General features: G+C 41.8%; 1 protein-coding gene across 2 annotated transcripts in view; it reads right to left on the bottom strand.

Moving 5' to 3' along the window:
• Positions 1 to 20,283, bottom strand: part of rundc3b (RUN domain containing 3b) — a 117,282-nt gene extending 96,999 nt beyond the window's left edge. Inside the window, exon 1 of one of the 2 annotated variants that reach the window (XM_060825551.1) lies at positions 19,522 to 20,283. In XM_060825551.1, coding sequence (XP_060681534.1) covers positions 19,522 to 19,616 — 95 coding nt within the window. In that variant the 5' untranslated portion in view covers positions 19,617 to 20,283. The remainder of the gene's footprint in view (positions 1 to 19,521) is intronic. The other variant, XM_060825552.1, reaches the window with a different exon arrangement.
• Positions 20,284 to 22,912: the final 2,629 nt, after the last annotated feature.

The following is a 22,912-nucleotide window of genomic DNA, read 5'->3' as shown; positions in this document are numbered from 1 at the left end:
ATTATTGTGCTATGATCAGTTTTGCATCCCCCAAGAAAGCAAGAACCTCAATCCTGTTAGACAAGGTCAAGTGAGGCAACACCACCTCCTGGATCCTTTTACTTGCCTCTCTCATTGTCACACCCTCCTGTCCCCTGAATTGGTCAGGTGTCAGGGCCACATCACCTGACTAATGCACTTAACACTGTGGGCAATTTAGCATGGCCAATTCACCTGATTTGCACATCTTCGGACCGTGCGAGGAAACCAGAGCACCCAGAGGAGACCCACGCAGACATGGGGAGTACGTGCAAACTCCACGCACTCAGTCACCAGAGGCTGAAATTGAATCTGGATCGCTGGTGATGTGAGGCAGCAGTGCTAACCACCGTGCTGCCCTTGTTTACTTAGTTCTTAATTTTATTTCTTTTAATTTCCTACTGGTCTCTTACTTTGTAATCTGTAAATATTCACCTTATCTGAAAGGGACCAATAATTAGTCAAATTAGTAGCTGATTAACTATGCACATGAACTTGGTGGAAGATCCTTCTGTGTTGGATTTTTCTCATATCTAATGAAATCCAAGCTTCATAAGTCACTTGGCTTTGAACATTTTAAAATTGTAGACTTTGCTGAATCTCATCTTGATGGTAGTGGACGTTCAGTAACTGGTTCTTCAGTTTGAGAAAAGACCGTTTAAAATCAGTCACATACACAGTCAGACTGTTCTTCAGAGTCGTACCTATTCAGGAACCAGAATCAATGAATGTGGTCACAGTTGACCATTTGATATTGGAAATTTTTTTTTAATGTCTGAATGTCATGCATTTTCATAAATTCTGCAAAATACTCTACGGTCAGATGCACAGCACAAAAACAGACCCTTCGGTCCAAATCGCCCATGCCGACCAGCTATCCTAACCTAATTAGCCAGCATTTGGCCCATATCCTTCTAAATCCTTCGTATTTATACACCTATCCAGATATCTTTTAAGTGTTGCAATTTTATCAGCCTCCAACACGTTCCTTCACAGCTCATTCTTTCATATGCACCACCCTTTTGTGAAAAGGTTGCCCCTTACCTAAAAAGGTATGCCCTCTAGTTTTGGACTCCCCCACTCTAGGGAAAAGATCTTGTCTATTTATCCTATCCATGCCCCTCATGATTTTATAAACCTCCGAGGTCACCACTCTGCCTCCGACGCTCCAGGGAAAACAGCCCCAGCCTATTCCGCCTATCCCTACAGCTCAAAACCTCCAACCCTGGAAACATCCATGTTAATCTTTTCTGAACCCTTTCAAGTTTCATAACAGACCAGAATTGCACACAATATTCCAAAATTTTCCCAACCAATGTCCCATACAGCCGCAACATGACCTCCTAACTCTACTCAATACTTTGACCAATAAAACGGAAAGCATACTAAACTTCACCCTAGAAACAGTTCTTCAATAGTGAGGGGGAGGGAACTTGCTTCAGAACTTGGCAGGTGAGTTGGTTGGCCCAGATGACTTTTCCAGTGACTTGATTTATTGTTCTAAAACCTGGATATCAATTGTACGAAGTGAATCAGCTCTGATGTGGAGTGCCAGTGTTGGACTTGGTTGGACAAGGTCAAAGACCACATGACAGCAGGTTATAGTCCAACAGGTTTATTTGAAAACACAGGCTGTTGGAACCTCACTGGCACCTGGAGGAGGAGAAAGGCTCCAACAGCCTGGGTTTTCAAATAAACCTGTTGGAATATAACCTGGTGTCATGCAACTTTTGACCATGAATCAGAGTGAAAGATAGCAGCCTTCACAAAGCCCATTCTGCTAAGTGAAAAAAAATCACAATTTAAATGCCAACAACTAAGCATTTGTCAAGATCTCCCAGACTTCAGAGCAACAGCTCAAGTCACCATAAGAGGCTCATCATTTAGATGACAAAGGAATGCCATGATATAGTCATGCTCACCACATTAAATTAATCAGCAAAATCCATTTGAAAATAAATTAATGCTGATCGATCTTGACAAGCCAAACTCAATTCTTGTATTATTCAACTGCCTGCTAACATGCCTCACACTTAATTCAAGCTTAAAATAAATGTTCTCTCTCCTATTATAGTTTTTCTCAAGTAAATGTTCCACATTGGTCTGTGCAATAGAGGCATAGTAAATCTCCCGATGGCTCATTTTCAACTACAGCAAGTCGTACGTATTTACAACTATTTGCATAATCAATTTTTAAAAATGAAAAAGCATAGCACAACCAATTTCATAGATTACCTTCATTCAGAACTAATTATACACTGATCATATCATTTCCCAAAACTTAAATCACAAATTTTCAATTAAAAAAAGTTCTTCAGAGTCATTAAATCTTCTTCGTAGGAATTATATATCAGTTGCATCATCCAGACATATATTCATACAGCCAATTTTTTAAAAATCCAAAATTACTTTAAAAAGACATCCCAAAATGATATCAATGCTTTCAGTAAAATTGTTAGTTATAATTTATTAATTACAAACATAACTTACTCCACTGTTGTAAACCACTCATCTTATTTCCATTCTAATTACGTGGGATTTTTATCAACGTTCTGGGAATTACATTGTGATTCAGTTTGTTTATCCTCCAAAAAAAATAGCAAATCTGGCTTATAATTATTCCAACATTACAGTAATTACATGCATTCCAGATCACATTGAATGGTGCGACTAGATTATTAGTACATAGCTTTTTCAACAATCCTAGTGCTCAGTACAAATCTAAATGAATTAACACAGCTGTGTGATACTTACAGGTCATCTCAGCTGTTTTTACTCAATGGGTTCAAAGAAATTACTGAATCTGTTACTTGTATAGACTGGCCTCAGCTATAATAACTTACATTATGTACAAATTATATTTGCTTTAAAAGGGGAACTCCCAAAGAATATATTAATTCTGCACAAGAACATTACCCACAATTGCTGAACAAACAAACTGATACGTTATTTTCAGCAGATTTTTAAAGAATGCAGGAGTAATGGAAAATAAGTTAGGGAGGAGTTACTGGAGAATGGAACTCCAATAGCATACTATAATACAAAGTTATGGAAGATCAGAGTCTGAGGACCAAAAGGTTGGAGACCTGGAGTCGATAAAAATAAAAGTTGAGGGAAAAGCCATGGTGGGATTTGTAAAAGTGCGCAGGGATCTAAAGCATGACAAAACAAACTCCTTGCACCATGCTAACAGGTCTCATCCAGATGGTGTCAACAGGCCGCTCTCCAGACGAAATAATTCAATTTTAGGTCCCCTGCCTGGTTGGAAGTGACTTTTAGGCAAGGTCTCATGGGGGAAATGATAGCAGGAGTACATTCTTTTTAAAATGGAGCAGCTTTTCAATGGTCACCACTGCTAGGACTGTACCTCCAACCTACATCCAACCCTTGCTCCACTCATGGCAAAGAAAATCAATAGAGGGAACCAAGAAAAGGCACTATGCCCTTGATTAGCATTTCCAGTGGGTCTAATGTTGAAGCCAGTAACCACTTCAAGTACTATTTGGCTAATTTCATGTCAGATGCTTTTGAAATACTTCAGGGCCAAGCACCAAAATTGAATCTTGTTGCATTTGCTTTGCATCTATAAGCAGTAACAAGGATTAATTTCTACTTATTGGCTTCGAAGTACGTTGGATGTGGGTACATAATAAAAGCCACTTCAAACCAAACACGGTATGGAAATATAATTATACACAGAAACAGACAGAGGGAAGCAGCCATTCGGCCCTTTGAGCCCACCTTGCCATTCAATACGATCATGGTTTATTCAATAATTTAAACCCATGTTCTGCTTTATCTAACATCTAAACATTTATCTAATCTCTCTCTTTCTTGAACACAGCAGCTTTCGCTGGTAGTAAATTCCACAAACTGACCATCTTCTGGGTGAAGAAATCTTTCTTATCTCAATCCTAAATGCGGCCTACCCACAATCCTGAGTTTGTGATCCCTGGTTCTAGAATCCTCAATCATAGGAAACATCCTGCCTGCATCTGGTCAATGACATATGCTCCAAATAGATCCATTCTCACCTTTCTAAACTCAAGTAAATACAAACCCAGTTGAAATAATCTCTCCTCATATGACTATCCTGTCATTCCTGGAACCAGTTTAGTGAACCCGGCTGCAATCCTGCTGTGGTAAGTATACCTTTGCTTAGGTAGGGAGATCAAAAATACACAATACTCAAGGTGCAGTCTCACCAAGGGCCTGTACAACTGCAATAAGACATCCCTATTTCTGAACTCAAATCCTCTTGCAGTGATAGCCAATGTACCATTTGCCTTCCTAATTGCTTGCTACATATGCCAGTCTACTTTCACTGATTGTTGTACAAGGACTCCCAATCCAATTGTATGTCCCAACATATCACCATTCAAATAATAGATGTCCCTCTTAGTCTGTCATAATCAAATTAATCGTGAAGCACACACACTGCAAGCGAACATCTTAACATCCAAGCTAACTTAAGCTAACATCTGAAAGGTAAAGTCCTCATGATAAATTCAGTGCAGTGCTATACACAAAAAAGTGTCAGACGTCGCACTGAGGTGACGTTGCTGAGCGATAGGAAAGCACAGCCAATAGCGAGGAGACACAGGAACATACAAAGCTGTCAGCTGCTATTAAAATCAAAGCTACAGTTAAAACAAGTTTTAAAAAAGGCAACTTCTTTTCCCCTATCAGTTCCTGTTCAAATGATGAAGGACATGAAGCAAAACCAAAATGCTTTTCCATACACAAAAGCAGAATTGTGAAATAGGAACAGATTTGTCAAGGAAAAGTAAAAAATGTACAAATCACAACACTCTTTTAAAATTCATTGTTGGGAAGAGACTGTTTCAAAGTATGTTCTGATCTAAATCTCTGAAGAGCAGAAAAACACATGCTGGAAGCTTTGAAGGTACTCTGAACTCCAAACAAGCTTACATGCTTAATGATAGGGACCAAGGCAATAGAGAGTCCATTGATTAATACAAAACAGCACTAACAGCTTGCAGAACCTCGAAATTGGGCAATTAGAAAAAGTAGCTAATTAAAAAAGACAACTATTTTAAGCACAAGAAACCCTACCATGACAGTGCTAACAAAACAAAAAAAAGAATCTGACTCTTGAAGCAGGTTATAAATATGTTCAGAAGGTCAGAGCTTGTAGAAGCAACAGCAATAGCATGCACATGGGAGAACAGGTGAGTGTCCCTACAATATGAAGGGATTGGCCACTGGGTTGAAAAGCAGCCTGCATCTTTCAAGTACAACGTACAGAAAAGCAATAACAATCCACAGATGAGCCAACAGGAAGAAAAAAAAAACAAGGGTGACTGTCAAGTTGTAAATATTGTAGAGGTCATCACAAAGGAAAACATATCCAGAATGGAAAAAAGTGGTTTAACTGCATAGAGCTAAATTATTTTGTACACCGTATTTAGCTCGGAAGCAGATATTCAAGCCTATAAAGATGTCAGACAGTGATTCAGACAAAATCAAGTGTGGTTACTGGAGACATGTCAGACAAAGATTTCAATGATTCATAGGTTGGCAGAGTGTAAAGGAGGAAAGTGGTTTTTAAACTATTGCGATGAAGAATGTACAAAATTAATCTGAAGTGCCAGATGGACACTAGGTGCTTCCTGCAACGTTATGAACTTCACAGACCTGTGTGAAGTTAAATCAGATACCAATCCAAAAGTGAAAACCTTGAATACAAAGCTTAAGTTCTGGAACAATGCTCACAGAGACATCAAATAAATTTAAAGAGACCAATGTTATAGCAAATTCATAACATACAAGAACAGAATTAGGCCATTCAGTCCATTGAGTCTGCTCCACCATTCAATCATGGTTTATATGTTTCCCAGTCTCCTGCCTTCTCTTTGTCACCCTTAAATTACCTTACTAATCAAGAATCTCTGTCTTTAATACACTCAATGGCTTGACCTCCACAGCCTTCAGTGACAATGAATTTCACAGATTCATTAACCTGTGAAGAAACTCCTCATTTCAGTTCTAAAAGGGTCATCATTTCACTGAGGCTGTGCCATCATGTCTTAGTCTCTCCTACTAGCGGAGAGCTTGTCCATGTTCATTCTACTCAGGCTTCTCAGTATTCTAACTTTAAATCAGATTCTCCCTCCATTCTTCTAAACTCCACCAAGTACAGACCCAAAGTCCTCAATTACCCCTCATATGTCAAGCCCTCCATCCCCACAATCGTTCTTTTAAAATAGCCTCTGGAACCCCCTCCCTTAACACATCCTTGTTTCGATATGGGGCCCAAATCTACTCAATATTCCAAATTTGGTCTGACCAGAGTCTTATATAACCTCAGCTGTACATCTCTGCTCTAGCATTCTAGCCCTCTTGAAACTTAGGCTAACATTACATGCTTCAACTGCCACCTGAACCTGTACGTTAACCTTAAGAGAATCCTGAACTAGGACTCTGTGCTTTAGATTTCTGAATCCCTTCTCCATTTAGAAAATAGTCTACATCTGTATTCCTCCCACCATAATGGATAAACTTAAGATATTGCATCTGCCACTTCTTTGCCCACTTTACCAGCCTCTTGAGTCCTTCTGCAGCCTCCCTGCTTCCTCAACATTACTTGTCCCTCCACTTATCGGTGTGTCTGCTGTAACAATGTCCTCAGTCTCTTCGTCCAGATCGTTAACATATCACTTGAATGGTTGTAGTCCCAACACTAGCTACATCAGAACTGCAATAGTCATTAGCAGTCAGAATTTCAGGTATTAGACATGAAAGTGTAGCTATTTGGAAGAAAAAATAAGTTAAAATCTCAAAATTGATCATCTTTAATTCTCCAAAATGCGATTCAGTGTTTTGGAGGCCACACCAACTGACTCAAAAAAGAGAGAGAGTGCAAGACAGAGGGGGAAGGACTGTAGAAAAATAAAATTTTGATGCAAAAGTCATACAATGAAAAGACTGCCTTGCCAGACACAGCAAATGCAAGTTAGCAGAGTCAGCTGAAAAGATTTTCAAATCAAGTCAGACAGCACATTATCCCACGAGCAGACAATGGAGAAAAAGCCAACAACCCACATGTTCACAATCACAAGATACAGCCACTTTACCTTTTGTGTGCCATACATGGAAACAAAAAAAAAGGGGACTAGCTGGAATAACAAGCAGTTGCTAATGCACAGGAACAGAGTCATGTCTGCATGTAATGGTAACTTGGAGCTCAAAACGTATATAGTAAAATGAAAGATAATTGCAAGCATAAAGTGAATAAAAAGGGGGATGTTTGGATTGAAATTCAGCAGGAGACACATGCCCATCTGGAGTTAATTCAATACAGTATTATATTCATCACCAGTATTATGTTATCTACACAAAACACAGTGTGGGGCATTTCAATTTGCTTAAGTAGAGATGCCAATCTAAGAACCTCACTGCTTCATTGTGATTCCAAGTCAGTCTAATTTTTCATTTGAAAAAATTAAATACTTTTTGGAGTATAATACATTTCACAAAGAATATAATTATGATAAGGTTACTTCCAGCAGCTAAGATAGATCACCTGCGACTCAGCCTAAAATGAAGTGTACTCAAGGCAAAATTAATACAAGTTCATCGAATAAAATTAGTCCTATTACTACAATGTCAGACCAAAACACCATTTGTCCAAGACATTGAATCCTTCATTATTTTGGCACAGCTTGCTTTTAATAAGCTTTTCCTGAAGTGATTTTCTTTTTAAAGCAGCCAGAAATCATGACAAATATTATACCACTGATACTTCGATATAGAAAAAGGATGAGCTATTCAATACTTATTTATTGGGAGCACAAGAACTGCCATCTTGAAATAATAGGTCACCATATAAACTCAACATTACTTTAGCTGCAGGACATTTATGGCTTTTTGGAGTTGAGCCATATTCAAACTGAACAGTCACATTGCTGGCACTATTACTGGAGTTGATAAAGCTGAAATGTGGGATACCATTATGTTCAAAATGAAAACCATTCCTGAATTTGCATCTAACCTTTATAAATTATTAGTACTTTATTTTAAAACAAAGAAAAATTCTTAACTAGATTGCCACCATTTTAAAGCCTACAGTTTTCTTTGAAACTCAGACTCTCAAAGTTCTCCAAATTCAAAATATAGTTTGTTAACACTGCCTTGCATAACCTTGGTATACTTTCTCTCAGTGGAGATTGAACGCATCTGCTCCATTCCAGTAGGTCAAGCACCAACTGTACAACTTGCAGTCCCATTTCAGATAATATAAATGATTTAGATGTGTACATAGGAGGCATGGTTAATAAGTTTGCAGATGACACCAAAATTGGAGGTGTAGTGGACAGCGAAGAGGGTCACCTCTGATTACAAAAGGACCAGATGGGCCAATGGGCTGAGAAATGGCAGATGGAGTTTAATTCAGATAAATGCGAGATGCTGCATTTTGGGAAAGCAAATCTTAGCAGGACTTCTACACTAATTGGTAAGGTCCTAGGGAGTGTTACTGAACAAAAAGACCTTGGAATGCAGGTTCATAGATCCGTGAAAGTGGAGTCGCACGTAGATAGGATAGTGAAGAAGGCATTTGGTTTGCTTTCCGTTATTGGTCAGAGTATTCAGTACAGGAGTTGGGAAGTCATGTTGCGGCTGCACAGAACATTGGTTAAGTCACTGTTGGAATACTGCGTGCAATTCTGGTCTCCTTCCTATTGGAAAGATGTTGTGAAACTTGAAAGGGCTCAGAAAAGATTTACATGTTGTCAGGGTTGGAGGATCTGAGCTACAGGGACAGGCTGAATAGGCTGGGGCTGTTTTCTCTGGAGCGTCGGAGGCTGAGGGGTGACCTTCTAGAGGTTTACAAATTTATGAGGGGCATGGATAAGATAAATAGGCAAAGTCTTTTCCCTGGGGTCAGGGAGTCCAAAACTGGAGGGAAAAGATATATCAGAGACCTAAGGGGCAACTTTTTCACACAGAGGGTGGTACGTGTATGGAATGAGTTACCAGACGATGTGGTGAGGTTGGTACAATTACAGCATTTAAAAGGCATATGAATAAGAAGGGTTTGGAGGGATATGGGCCGGGTGCTGGCATGTGGGACTAGATAGGGTTGGGATATCTGGTCGGCATGGACGAGTTGGACCGAAGGGTCTGTTTCCATGCTGTACATCTCTATGACTCTATGCTAAACTAAGAAACCTTGGAGTGCACATTCATAGTTCCTTGAAATAAAGTGGAAGGTAGATAAGATAGTGAAGACAGCCTTTGGTATGCTGTCCTTTACTGGTCAGAGTATAGAGGATAGGAGTTGGGATATCATATTGCGGCTGTAGAGGACATTGGTTAGACCACTGCTGGAATATCGCATGCAATTCTGATTTCCTTCCTATTGGAAGGATACTGTGAAACTTGAAAGGGTTCAGAAAAGATTAACATGGATGTTGCCAGAGTTGAAGGATTTGAGCTATAGGGAGAGGCTGAATAGGCTGGGGCTGTTTTCCCTGGAGTGGAGGCAGAAGGGTGACCTTATAGAGGACTATAAAATCATGAGAGGTATGGATAGGATAAATAAACAAGGTCTTTTCCCTAGAGTGGAAGAGTTCAGCACTAGAGGGCATAGGTTTAGGGGGAAAGAGAGAGAAAAAAAAAGATAAAAAGGGACTTCACTTTCACACGAATGGTGGTGCGTGCATGGAATGAGCTGCCAGAGAAAATGGTGGAGGCTGGTGCAATTACAACATTTAAAAAGGCATGTGAATAGGAAGCATTTAGAGGGATATGGGCCAAGTGGAACTAGATTAGGCTAAGATATCTGGTTGGCATGGACAAGTTGGACTGAATGGTCTGTTCCCATGCTGTACATCTCGATGATTAAGTGAGATCGATTGTATTCCATAATTGAAAAGTGTCAGGTAAGTCATAAATATAGCGAAAAGCTAGTTTAAGTTGGAACAAGTGATCTTGAATGTGCAGTTTGCAAAATCATTCAGGAGAAAACAAATCATTTCTGAATAACAAAGGTTTGTTTGAAATTTGAATGAAAGAAGCTGGTTTACGAACCTTATTACATACTAATCTCAAAGACTGAGAATCCTATTGAGCATTTGACAGAAATGATACTTTTGTAAGGGAAACATTGCATTTCTAGTCGAGTCCAGTGAAAGAAATCATACCAGTAAAAAGTGAGGTCTGCAGATGCTGGAGATCAGAGCTGAAAATGTGTTGCTGGTCAAAGCACAGCAGGTCAGGCAGCATCCAAGGAACAGGAAATTCGACGTTTCGGGCCAGAGCCCTTCATCAGGAATCAGGCTCTGGCCCGAAACGTCGAATTTCCTGTTCCTTGGATGCTGCCTGACCTGCTGTGCTTTGACCAGCAACACATTTTCAGCAAAGAAATCATACCAACAATGTTAAATAAGGAGGTGTGTCAATCTACAATTAAAGGTTTTCTCTAGTGAAAGCACTTGCTCATTCAGAGAAAAAAGGCAACTTTTTAAAAATGGAGAATAAGTTTGCATAAGCTTACGATAAAGGGCTGCCAATTTATGCAATGTACCCATATCTGGGAGGATATTCATGCAGGAGAATTCCATTCCCACATTTTTAGCATTCAGATAATTTTCTAAATAATCTATTCCTGAATGTTATTACACACATCTGGAAGTAGGTGGGACTTGAACCCAGGCCTCCTAGGTCAGAGGTAGGGACACTCTCACTATCTCAATAATGCAATGATTATGTAAACAGAAGATGGCTTCAACCTCTGACCTGTCTGCCCAGCATGCCCCCAGTACACCACACATGCTTTTTTCAGCATTACAACCTTGCAGATTTCACCTTGGCCTCTGTCATTGTGCAATAAGAAAATATCCAACATTTCCCAGCTACTTTAATACAATCATTTGTAATAACCTGATAGGCATATATTGGGTTTATTCAAGTGCTACTAAGACTTCTATTTCAACTGTGCAAGTGTGCTTAGAGGGAGTCAAAAATCTCAGCCCAAGTTTCATGAATGGAGCATTAGTCCTTGATAGGATTGGACTTTATTGAGCTGATGGCATCTTTACATCCCAGGCTTATGAAAATTTAATATTAAGGAAGTTAATCTATTCAAACATCCACAGAATAAGGAGCTCTATTAAAGCCCCATGCAGAAAATGCATTTATAAAGATAAATGTAGCATGGCTTGTCAAATATCTTTTGAGTTTTGCCAAGCCAGTCTGCCTCTGTGCCACTTAGTCTTCAGGACTTGCTTTGATTCAACACAGACTCAAGCATAAAGTTATATAGTCACATAATAGACTAGGCAAGCAGAGAAAAACTGGTAGATTTCAACTTGAAGTAGTAGATGGTTAAGCTCAGATCAAGGCTGACAAATGTGACTAGTTTAAAGAGAAGCAAGGAGCTGTGCAGGAACAGAGGGATTTATTCAGATGTACAAAAATGTACATAAGCTCTAAAGGTCAATGGACAGATGAAAGAGAAGGAAGTTTTTTGTGAATTATACAGAGGCTTGGTCAGACTACATCAGTTTTGAATAATCGGCCCAAAACAAATAGACAGATTAGTCAAGGAGGTTGAGGAGGAATGTGAGGAATTTCTTTTTGCCCAGAAGGTGGTGGAACTCACTACATGTAAAAGGTTGTAGAGGCAGAAACCCTGAGAACATTTTTTATAGTATTTAGTTGGGCACTTCTATGATGCCAATGCATGTAAGCTATGGGCCAAGTGCTGGGAAAACTGATTAGATAAGTTTGGTGATGGTTTTTGACTGGTGTAGACTTGATGTGCTTAAAAGCCTTTTTTTAGGCTTGATGACTGGGATTCCAGTGTACAGTCAGAGGGATATCAGGTCATATAAAAGTATCTTACGCATCCTAGTGATTAAAAAGTAGCCATGATGTTACGGAACTAGACAACAAGGGCTAACTTTAACCCCAAATATGGTTGGGTTGGAGTCACAGGAAGTGGATTGTACCAATCTTAAACCTGACCTCAAACTATTAGAACTTAACAGGGACTGTCCCAGAGATGAACAGGTACCCAACCTGCTAACAGGCTTATTATGCCTTAAATATATAGAGATCAGAGGCCTTATACATTTTACACTTGAACTTTGACTTTTCCAGAGAGGCAAGGGCAGCTTCAATTAAAAGGCAAGTGTCTTGACTGCATTGGGTGTGAACCCAAAGGAGCAATGATGTTTTCTTAGTTCCCTGACATAGCAATCATACCCATCCCCAACACTACCAAATCTCCCATGTGCCAGGCCAGGGAACAGCACCCAAGGATCACGCATCCTGTGCCACTCCTCTGTCCAATCACTGCAGGGTTAGGGATCCATCAGTTCTCACTGTCTGAAAGGTTAACCAATGGGTTCCTTAACTGCTCCTGGGTGGCCAGTCTCCTACAGCATTCCTCGTTCAACAGCAAGCTGAGCCCCTCAATCAGACTGGCTTCCAAGCACAGATCTAGTTAGACAAACATGCCATGGAGAGAAGATTCTGGAGTAAAAAAAGTGAGGTCTGCAGATGCTGGAGATCACAGCTGAAAATGTGTTGCTGGTCAAAGCACAGCAGGTTAGGCAGCATTCAGGAATAGGGAATTCGGCGTTTCGAGCATAAGTCCTTCATCAGGAATGAGAGAGAGTAGCCAAGCAGGCTAAGATAAAAGGTAGGGAGGAGGGACCTGGGGGAGGGGCGATGGAGGTGGGATAGGTGAAAGGAGGTCAAGGTGAGGGTGATAGGCCGGAGTGGGGCGCCCCCACCCCACTCCGGCCTATCACCCTCACCTTGACCTCCTTCCACCTATCCCACCTCCATCGCCCCTCCCCCAGGTCCCTCCTCCCTACCTTTTATCTTAGCCTGCTTGGCTGCTCTCTCTCATTCCTGATGAAGGACTTATGCTCGAAACGTCGAATTCCCTATTCCTGAGATGCTGCCAAACCTGCTGTGCTTTAACCAGCAACACATTTTCAGAGAAGATTCTGGAGCCTGCAGGGAAACCCTGATAGCTCAGCTTCAACTCTGCAATCAAACTTGGCAAACCCTCTGCCTGAAAACCCTACTGACAACAGCACAGAATACAATCCCCCATTGCAATTTGAGAATGAGGAGCTGCCAGACCTCAACAAAGCAGTTCTTAACAAATAGGCTTCTGCTGCTAGTGTCCTCGGAAGGTCAAATGTTGGCCACTAAAGTGCCTTTTTTGATTCCACTGAGCCTATCCCACAGAACAAACAGGAAGTTTGCTGACACTTCTCCAGTCAATAGACAAGACATTCACTCAGTTTTCAGGCTTTACTAGGCTTCTCTCTTTTCTCTAAAGAGCCAGGGATGCTCAATCAGTTGAAATAGATAAAACTGTGATAGACAAAGGCCAAATGAATATGCATCAAAACATTCATAAATGGAGTCAAGATATAGGTCAGCCACAATTTAAATGAATAATAGAACAGGTTCAAGGGTCGAATGGCCTATTCCTTGGTGTCCTGTTTTTGTTTGATCTGTCAATGTGAAAAACAAAAAGAAACTATTCCAAAACTTAAGAGGAGAAAGATACCATAAGGGGAAACATGAGGGCAAAAGAATATTTTAATGCCACATTGCATTATTCATACCTCAAATATGGTGCAAAGTAAATATATCATATAGCAATTTCTCCTGCAAATACAATGTATTTTTCCTCATTAGCAGGGTACACAAGCAAACTATTTAGTGAACAGCAGCATATGTGCTTGATAGGACACAACTTGGGCTTCCTCACAGATTAGGTTTAGCCATTATGGCTACAGCTTGCTGGTTTCAAATTACATTTTAACAAGATGCACTGTATCAGGTACACATGACTCATGACTGTTATGTAATGTTTTTCAATGACAATTTATGTTCAAACTCTTCCTCACACTCACTTCTTTCTACATTTTTTTAAAAAAATCTTTCACAACCCAAGAACTCCATGTTCTTTCAGCTCTCATTCTTGTGCATGCCTAAGTCACCCACCTTGGTCCCAAGCGTACAATTGCGCCCCCCCACCACCACTCATCCTTTTCCATCTCTCTTCCGCAAAACCTCTGACATAAGCTTTTGGTCATCTGTCGAATAGGATCATTGACTGTTGTTATATTTTTATGCTCCTTTGAAGCATCCTTGAGACTTTTGATAATATTAAAAGGCATTATATAACTAAAACATGTAAAATATTGTTGTAGCTCTGGAGGTAACATACCTAAAGAACCAGAAAGACACCCAGGGTAAAGTCAAAGTCAATAAGTAATAAGTTCACCACTTCTACATAAAGACCTTCAAGGAGGTTCAAAAAAAGATTGCAATGCCATACAGTATTTGGTGCAGTTTCTCCCATTTTGCAAGCTTGTTAAAGCAAACTAAGGAGGTTCCATGAAGGTCACAGGAATGGAAAAACTGGAACCCAGCTAACAGCTCACAAGGTACATAACTGCAAAACCCAGTCCAACCACAACTATCCAATCAAAACAATACATCGTAACATGCACAAACTAGGTAATATGACATTCAACCATTTAGCAGCATAGTCATTTCAGTTATTCTCATGAGTAAGAGGTAAAAACAAGGGCTGCAGATGCTGGAAACCTGAGTCGAGATTAGAACAGTGCTGGAAAAGCACAGCAGGTCAGGCAGCATCCGAGGAGCAGGAAACTTGATTTTCCTGCTCCTCGGATGCTGCCTGACCTGCTATGCTTTTCCAGCACCACCCTAATCTAGACTCATGGATGATAAGAGCCTACATTACATAATGCCATAGATCACCAGGCTGCAATGAAGTGTGGAGAAGGGAAGAATAAGAATATTTAAGGCAATTTTAATCTATTTTTATACTTTTTAAATAAGTCACAAGAGGAAGATTAGGTAATATTTCCCACCATCGTATGATTAAGATTAGGACATATTACTTTTACTTCCCATTTCTTCTGTCTTAATTGCTGTCACACAAGCAACAGAAGTGAAAGCATTTTTACAGTTCAGAGTCAGAGATGTACAGCATGGAAACAGATCATTCAATCCAACCCCCCTAAGAATTTGTTACCTTCAATGTTAGAATTTCATTTAATTTTTTTTTGTCCAGGTTAAAACAAACAGGTGACAACACTAATAAACAGTGTGGCATTCTAGACACTGTCACCCACTGCTCTTCTTCACAATGTTATCACTTAACACGAGCAAAGGCAGGGTGTGTCATGGAAACAGTTAAGCATGAGGGATGACTTCTTTGCACATGTGCATGGTCCAAAGAAACATAGCAGAACACAATCAACTGGAGGCAAGTTATACAATCTTGGCAACCAACTCCACTGAGATTGACCAGTTCAGCTCAAGCCAAGCCACAAATCTGGGGCCTCCCTGGTCTATATAGATCAACAGATCTTCTGTTCATACACTTTATAAAACTTTATAATTGGAGATAATCCTATTGAAAATTGAACACATTATACAGCATCTTCGATGTAATAAAGCATCTTCAGACACTTCACAAGAGCAATATACAGAAAAAAGGAGACATACAGCTGATATTATGCAATATTTTAAGGTTACAAACTTAAATGTGTCTAAGGCATTGTATGAGGTCAATAGTCAATGTGATTTTGTAATGATAATGCAGAAAAACCTTTTGATATACTGTGTGTCAAATTTTGGCTCAATATCAAATTTTGTTTGATAATGTTCCAAATACATTCCTTGGGCCATCTTACGAGTGTCAGATGTACAGCACAGAAACAGACCTTTCAGTCCAATTTGTCCATACTGACCAGATATCCTAAATTAATCTAATCCCATTTGCCAGCATTTGGCCTGAATCCCTCTAAACCCTTCTTATTGATATACCCATCCAGATGTTTTTTCAAATGTTGTAATTGCACCAGCCTCCACTTCCTGTGGCAGCTCATTCCATACACATGCCACCCTGTGAAAAGGTTGTCCCTCAAGTCCCTTTTAAAGTCTTACCACTCTCACCCTAAACCTGCCCTCTGAACTACCCCACCCCTGGGAAGAGACCTTATCTATTTACCCTATCCATGCCGCTCAATTTTATAAACTTCTACAAGATCACCCCTCAGCCTCCAATGCTCCAGGGAGGATAGCCCCAGCCTATAGCTCAGATCCCCCAAATCTGGTAACATCCTTTCTGAACCCTTTTGAGTTTCACAATATCCTTCCTGAAGTGGCCTAACCAGTGCCCTGTACAGCTGCAACATGACCTCCCAACTTCTATAGTTTAGAAGAGAGTGGAGCTGGAAAAGCACAGCAGGTCAAGCAGCATCCAAAAGCAGGGGAAAAAAAAAATCGACATTTCAGGCAAAAGCCTTTCATCAGGAATAGAAGCAGGAAGCCTCCAGGGTGGAGAAATAAGTGGAGGGGGGAGGAGCACTGGGGAGAAGGTAGCAAAGAGTACAATAGGTGAATGGAGGTGATAGGTCAGAGGGGAGGGTGGAGCAGATAGGTGGGAATGGAGATTGGCAGGTAGGACAGGCCATGAGGATAGTGCTGAGCTGGAAGGTTGGAACAGCGGTAAGGTGAGGAGAGTGGAAATGAGAAAACTGGTCATTGGAAATGGAGTCCACATTGATGTCCTGGGGTTGAACTGTTCCGAGGCAGAAGATGAGGTGTTCTTCCTCTAGGCGTCGGATGGTGAGGGAGTGGCAGTGGAGGCGGCCCAGGACCTGCGTGTCCTCAGAGTGGGAGGGGGAGTTGAAATGTTGGGCCACAGGACGGTGGGGTTGATTGGTGCGGGTGTCCCGGAGATATTCCCTAAAGCGCTCTGCTAGGAGGCGTCCAGTCTCCCCAACGTAGGGAGCAACGGATACAACAAATGATATTGGTGGATGTGCAGGTAAAACTCCTATGCTCAATGCACTGACCAATAAAGTAAAGCATATCAAAAGCCTTCTTCACTATCCTATCCGTGATTCCACTTTCAAGGAGCTATGAACCTGCACTCCAAGGTCTCTTTGTTCAGCAACACTCCCCAGGAACTTTCCATCAAGCGTACAAGTCCTGCCTTTCCAAAATGGAACATGTTAAATGCACAATTTTTTTGTAGTCAAATGTAAAATGACAGTCAGTAGGCAGGTACAATCGACATATTATGGGTCGGGTTAGAGAGTTCCCTTCGATAAGAGCAGCGCAAGCTAATAAATTTTGCACATAAATTATTAAATTGAAAAGCACTGATGAGTTTACTGGCAGTGGTTATTAGATGAAAAAAAACTACTGCCGATTTGGTGATGGGAAAACTGTTCAGTTGTGCATAAGAGCATGGTCTGGATATAAACAAAAAGGGCTGGAGGGCTCGAGATACAATGGTTGTCTCCCTAGCTTTGAGCCAGGAGGCCTGCGTTCAAGACCCACTTCCTCAAGAGATGTGCTAACATCTCTGATCTGGTTGACTAGAAAAAATCTCAGTCAGGGATGGTGGAAGTTTAGACAGGAAATTTTAAATTCCAGATAACTACAGGAAAAGGAACTGATAGTGGCCTGAGTGAAAATGTGTAACGGCCCAGTGTTCCAGGGTCTCCAGACTTTTTCAAAACTTTTAGTAGGAGAATAGATTAGATTACTTACAGTGTGGAAACAGGCCTTTCGGCCCAACAAGTCCACACTGACCCGCCGAAGCGCAACCCACCCATACCCCTACATTTACCCCTTACCTAACACTACGGGCAATTTAGCATGGCCAATTCACCTGACCCGCACATCTTTGGACTGTGGGAGGAAACCAGAGCACCCGGAGGAAACCCACACAGACATAGGGAGAACGTGCAAACTCCACACAGTCAGTCGCCTGAGTCGGGAATTGAACCCGGGTCTCAGGCGCTGTGAGACAGCAGTGCTAACCACTGTGCCACCGTGCCGCCCACAAAGGGGAGAAAGGTCACCAGGGAATTTAAACACAGCCATGGGAAATTCAAATGGAGGTACTGGTAAACCAAAAGTTCACATGGACCAAGGTTGACGGAGTGGATCACATTAGATTCCCTACAGTATGGGAACAGGCCCTTTCAGCCGAACAGGTCCACACAGACCCTACAACAGTAACCCACCCAGACCCATTCCCCTACCCTATAATTACCCCTGACTAATACACTTAACACTATGGGCAATTTAGCATGGCCAATTCACCTGACCTGCACATCTTAGGATTTGGATGGACAAGATTTTGCTTTTGGATGAAATACTTTCTGAAGTCAAACAAAATATTTGAATCCGTAGTAGGATTTTCACTACCAGAGAAGCCCCCTACCCCAGTCCTTTACTTATGAAAGGAAGCGGTTTAAGTATCTGGTAAACCATTCCAATCGCACCATTTACTCACATTAAGCAATATCGATTAGTCACTGTGTGTGCACAGCAGGGAGGGGGAATACAACAGTGTGAATGTTTGTACACCTTGAATGAAACGGGACAGAAATATTTCTAACTTCTAGTTAATTGGGGGAGGGGGAATAAAGTATTCCTTAAAAGGAGAGCGCAAGGTGACAACAAAAACATCCAGCAAACCTACAGGGAGCTGTCCGAACTAGAAATGCAGGCGGGGAAAGAAGAGAGCCCTCCTATTCCCCAGTCGGTCACTTCCACCTCCTGGTGCTCAGTGTAACCCTCGGGTCAGCAGCAAAATGCACTTATACATTTCTATGGCTGGAAGCTGGTAGACAGGGAATAGAAATGGCCCTGCACCGTGTGGACAGTCATTGCAACAAATCAGGGGCTACACATTAATCTACCGCGCCTCAGCCTCGTTGATCCAATCTTAATATTTGAATCGGATTCGATCAGCCAATTGGAAAATTTAACAGCACTTGATTTTTCTTCCCCCTCTTCGCTCCGAGCCGTTCCCTAGCTGCCAGCAAGCGGACTCTTCGCCTGATCTAGTTGGTTTGCAGCGAGAACACACTGCAGCCAGTGCACACCACTGAGACAGGCACCTCCTCTACAGGACTCGACAAACTGGTTTGTCCCATTCGCCTCCTGATTACCCCGTCCTTCTCAAAGACACAGGCACCAGGATTGGTATTCACTGAAAGGGGCTGGGCTGTGGGATGGTCCCGGTCACAATAAAAACTTGGCAAGTGCCCTACACATATGGACATGTATTAAACTCAACAATATTGAGTTTTTTTTTAAAAAGAGTGGGAACAATCAGTGTGTCTGTGAAAGGTTCACTCCATGATTTGACAGTATCCGATGCACTGCTTATAGATCAGACTGGGACAACTGCATGAGGAAGTGCACACAATCCCAAAGTAATTCACCCAGCAAAATGATGCAAAATAGCCCTTGAAATCAAGAGCTTTATTTTATAACAATGCAGATAAGCGGCCAGCAAACCAATGTTAAGGGATAGAAATTGCAAGGAAGTAACGCGTATACACACACACTGTTAGCTTCACTGGGATTCTCTGAAGCCAAGCCCCACCGATCCCACCGGGAGGAATGACAGACAAAGGGCAGGAATGTTGCAGGCAGGTTTACCTGCAAACGGTGATGAGGTTTTTCCGTTCCACTGCAGCGTTCCTCGCCAAGCTCTTCTTTCGCGAGAAATTTAGTCCCAGGCTGATAGAAGCCATTCTCTCTCTTAGAAAAACAGATCCGAATCAGAACCAAAGTGAACTCTGGCAGGAGTTGAGGGGCGGTGTGGGATGCTGAATGATCGGCGGTGCACGGAGCTCCAGGAGCAGATTGTGGGAGCAGGCTGAATGCTCATCCGTGCAGCCGGCTTCAGCCACAACAGAGCCCAGATCCAGCCAAAATAAACCTGCAGCTGCTGCAGCAAAGAAACCCCACACAGCAGCAAACAGGGAAGCAAATGATTTGGAACCGCCAACGAGAATGAACTGTAGTCCAGAGGCACTTGTGCATCAGGATCAATGCATTATGCAACAGCTTTGTACAATAATATTTTCAGTAGACCTACAAGTGTTAGCTTTGCACATGCTTGGTATTCCGCACAGCTAATAACCCGGTTTCCCCTGCCTCCCTCCGGTATTTGGGAGCCCACTATTAGCTGTGTCCATTACTGCCTTTTCCCAGCACAAACAGTCCCACCGAGAAACTGGGAAACAAGCTGCTCTCCATCCAGTTTCCTTCTGTCACACACCACGGGACCGGAAGTTTACAGCTCGAATTGCCTTTAAAGGGACACACCGACAGTCTGACCTCACCCAGGCAAAGCCTAGGGATTGTTCCCCCACCCCTCCCCGCAGGATAGCAACATCGAAACACAAAACCGACTGGTGTTACACTCTATTGCTTCGCTGTGTACGACTTCAAAAGCGTCGTTGTGCTATAAAGGCATATATGCTGGAAATGCTGGAAATCAGAACCCGGAAATGATGGATATGTCCAGCTGCATTTTGCATGATCTGCAGAGAACAATAACCGAACCTGTTCAATACTGCTTTTTTTTTAGCTGTTTGTTGATAAATTCACTGTCGGCCTACATCTTGTGAAAAGGCTGCATCTCACGTCTTCTGACGTGAATTAATTGTCTGGTGGCAAACTGATTAGGTTGCACTTAACACTCAACACCTCGTAAATCGTGTCCTATCGGGACTCCATCTGCTCACTATGAGCATCTGCTCCGGCTTGTCTGGATTTCATATGAAAGTGATGATTGAGTGCTGAATGCTCTTAATGGTCTTTGTTTTGACTTGAATATTATTTCCTTACACCCTAAGTGTAAGGCAAGGAATGAGCCCGAAAGCATCCGTCCTCATTTTCACCTCGAAGTTAGATAATTAACCAAAGCAGAGTTCGAGAAAAGCTCAGATTTGTAGGGCTGAGCGAGTTTGTAGGAATGAACAAAACAAAACCAAAAAAATCAGACACGAAATCAGCTGACACTCAAGCATTTCTTAAGGGTTTGATCAGCTAACTCACAATTTTTCAATGAAAAAAAGAAAACGCACCACATTGTCATTCCTGGTCGTGAAACAGAAACTGCTGGAAATGCTCAGCAGATCTGGCAGCATCCGAGGAGAGAGATAGGATTTCTATCTAGTATGACTTTTCAGACAGGGATAACTGTGCTGCCAGACCTGCTGATCCAGCAGTTCAGATTCACCATAAGAAAAAAATACAGGCATAGATTGTTGGATCCCTTGAGCCTGCTCCACCATTCAATAGGATCATGGCTGATCCGACATTCCTCACGTACACTTTCTTGCCTTTTCCCTGTTAACCCTCAATTCCCCGACCTATAAATAATCTATCTATCTCAGCCTTAAATATACACAAGGACTCTGCGAGGGGCTCAAACCGTTGGAGAAGACATAGGACTCTCATCTCATTCTGAAATTGCACCCCTTTATTCAGAGACTGTGTTCCCTCATGAGGGGAAACATCCTCTCAGCATTTACACTGTCAAGCCCTTTAATAATCCTACATGTTTTAATGAGATCACCTCTCATTCTTGTAAACTCCCGTGAATCTCAACCTATTTAACTCTTACTCATAAGACAATCCCTCCATTCCAGGTATCATCCTTGTAAACCTTCTCTGAACTGCTTCAAATGAAATGATATCTTTGCTTAAGTAAGGGGACCAAAACTGCTCACAGTACTCCAGCTGTGGTCACACCAGCATTTTGTACATTTGCAGTAAGGTTTCCATACTCTTATACTTAGTCATGGAGTCATAGACATGGAAACAAACCCTTCAGTCCAACCCGTCCATGCCGACCAGATATCCCAACCCAATCTAGTCCCACTGGCAGCACTTGGCCGATATCCCTCCAAACCCTTCCAATTCATATACACATCCAAATGCCTCTTAAATGTTGCAATTGTACCAGCCTCCACCACATCGTATGGGAGCTCATTCCAAACACGTACTACCCTCTGCGTGAAAAAGTTGCCCCTTAGGTCTCTTTTATATCTTTCCCCTTTCGTCCTAAACCTATGCCCTCTAGTTCTGGACTCCCCGACCCTAGGGAAAAAGACTTTGTCTATTTATCCTATCCATGCCCCTCATAATTTGTAAACCTCTATAAGCTCACCCCTCAGCCTCCAATGCCCCAGTCTGTTCAGCCTCTCGCTGTAGCTCAGATTGTTGAACTCTGACAACATCCTTGTAGATCTTTTCTGAACCCTTTCAAGTTTCACAACATCTTTCCGATAGGAAGGAGACCAGAATTGCACGCAATATTCCAACAATGACCTAACCAATGTCCTGTACAGCCGCAACATGACCTCCCCACTCCTGTACTCAGTACACTGACCAATAAAGGAAAGCATACCAAATGCCGTCTTCACTATCCTATCTACCTGCGACTCCACTTTCAAGGAGCTATGAACCTGCACTCCAAGGTCTCTTTATTCAGCAACACTCCCTATGACCTTACCATTCATCTGCAAACTTACAACTGTACCTCTTAAGCTCACATCCAAATCATTTATGTAAACAACAAAAAGTAAAGGGCCCAGCACTGATCCTTGTGGTACTCCACTGGTCACAGGCCTCCAGTCTGAAAAACAACCCTCCACCACCACCCTCTGTCTTCTATCTTTGAGCCAGTTCTGTATCCAAATGGCTAGCTCTCCCTGTATTCCATGAGATCTAACCTTGCTAATCAGTCTCCCATGGGGAACCTTGTCGAATGCCTTACTGAAGTCCATTTAGATCACATCTACTGCTCTGCCCTCATCAATTTTCTTTGTTACTTCTTCAAAAAACTCAATCAAGTTTGTGAGACATGATTTCCCATGCACAAAGCCATGTTGACTATCCCGAATCAGTCCTTGCCTTTCCAAATACATGTACATCCTGTCCCTCAGGATTCCCTCCAACAACTTGCCCACCACTGAGGTCAGGCTCACCGGTCTATGGTTCCCTGGCTTGCCTTTACCACCCTTCTTAAACAGTG

Source organism: Hemiscyllium ocellatum, chromosome 5 (genome assembly GCF_020745735.1).
Source record: "Hemiscyllium ocellatum isolate sHemOce1 chromosome 5, sHemOce1.pat.X.cur, whole genome shotgun sequence".
NCBI lineage: Eukaryota > Metazoa > Chordata > Chondrichthyes > Orectolobiformes > Hemiscylliidae > Hemiscyllium > Hemiscyllium ocellatum.
This window is presented reverse-complemented; position numbering and strand designations above follow the sequence as displayed.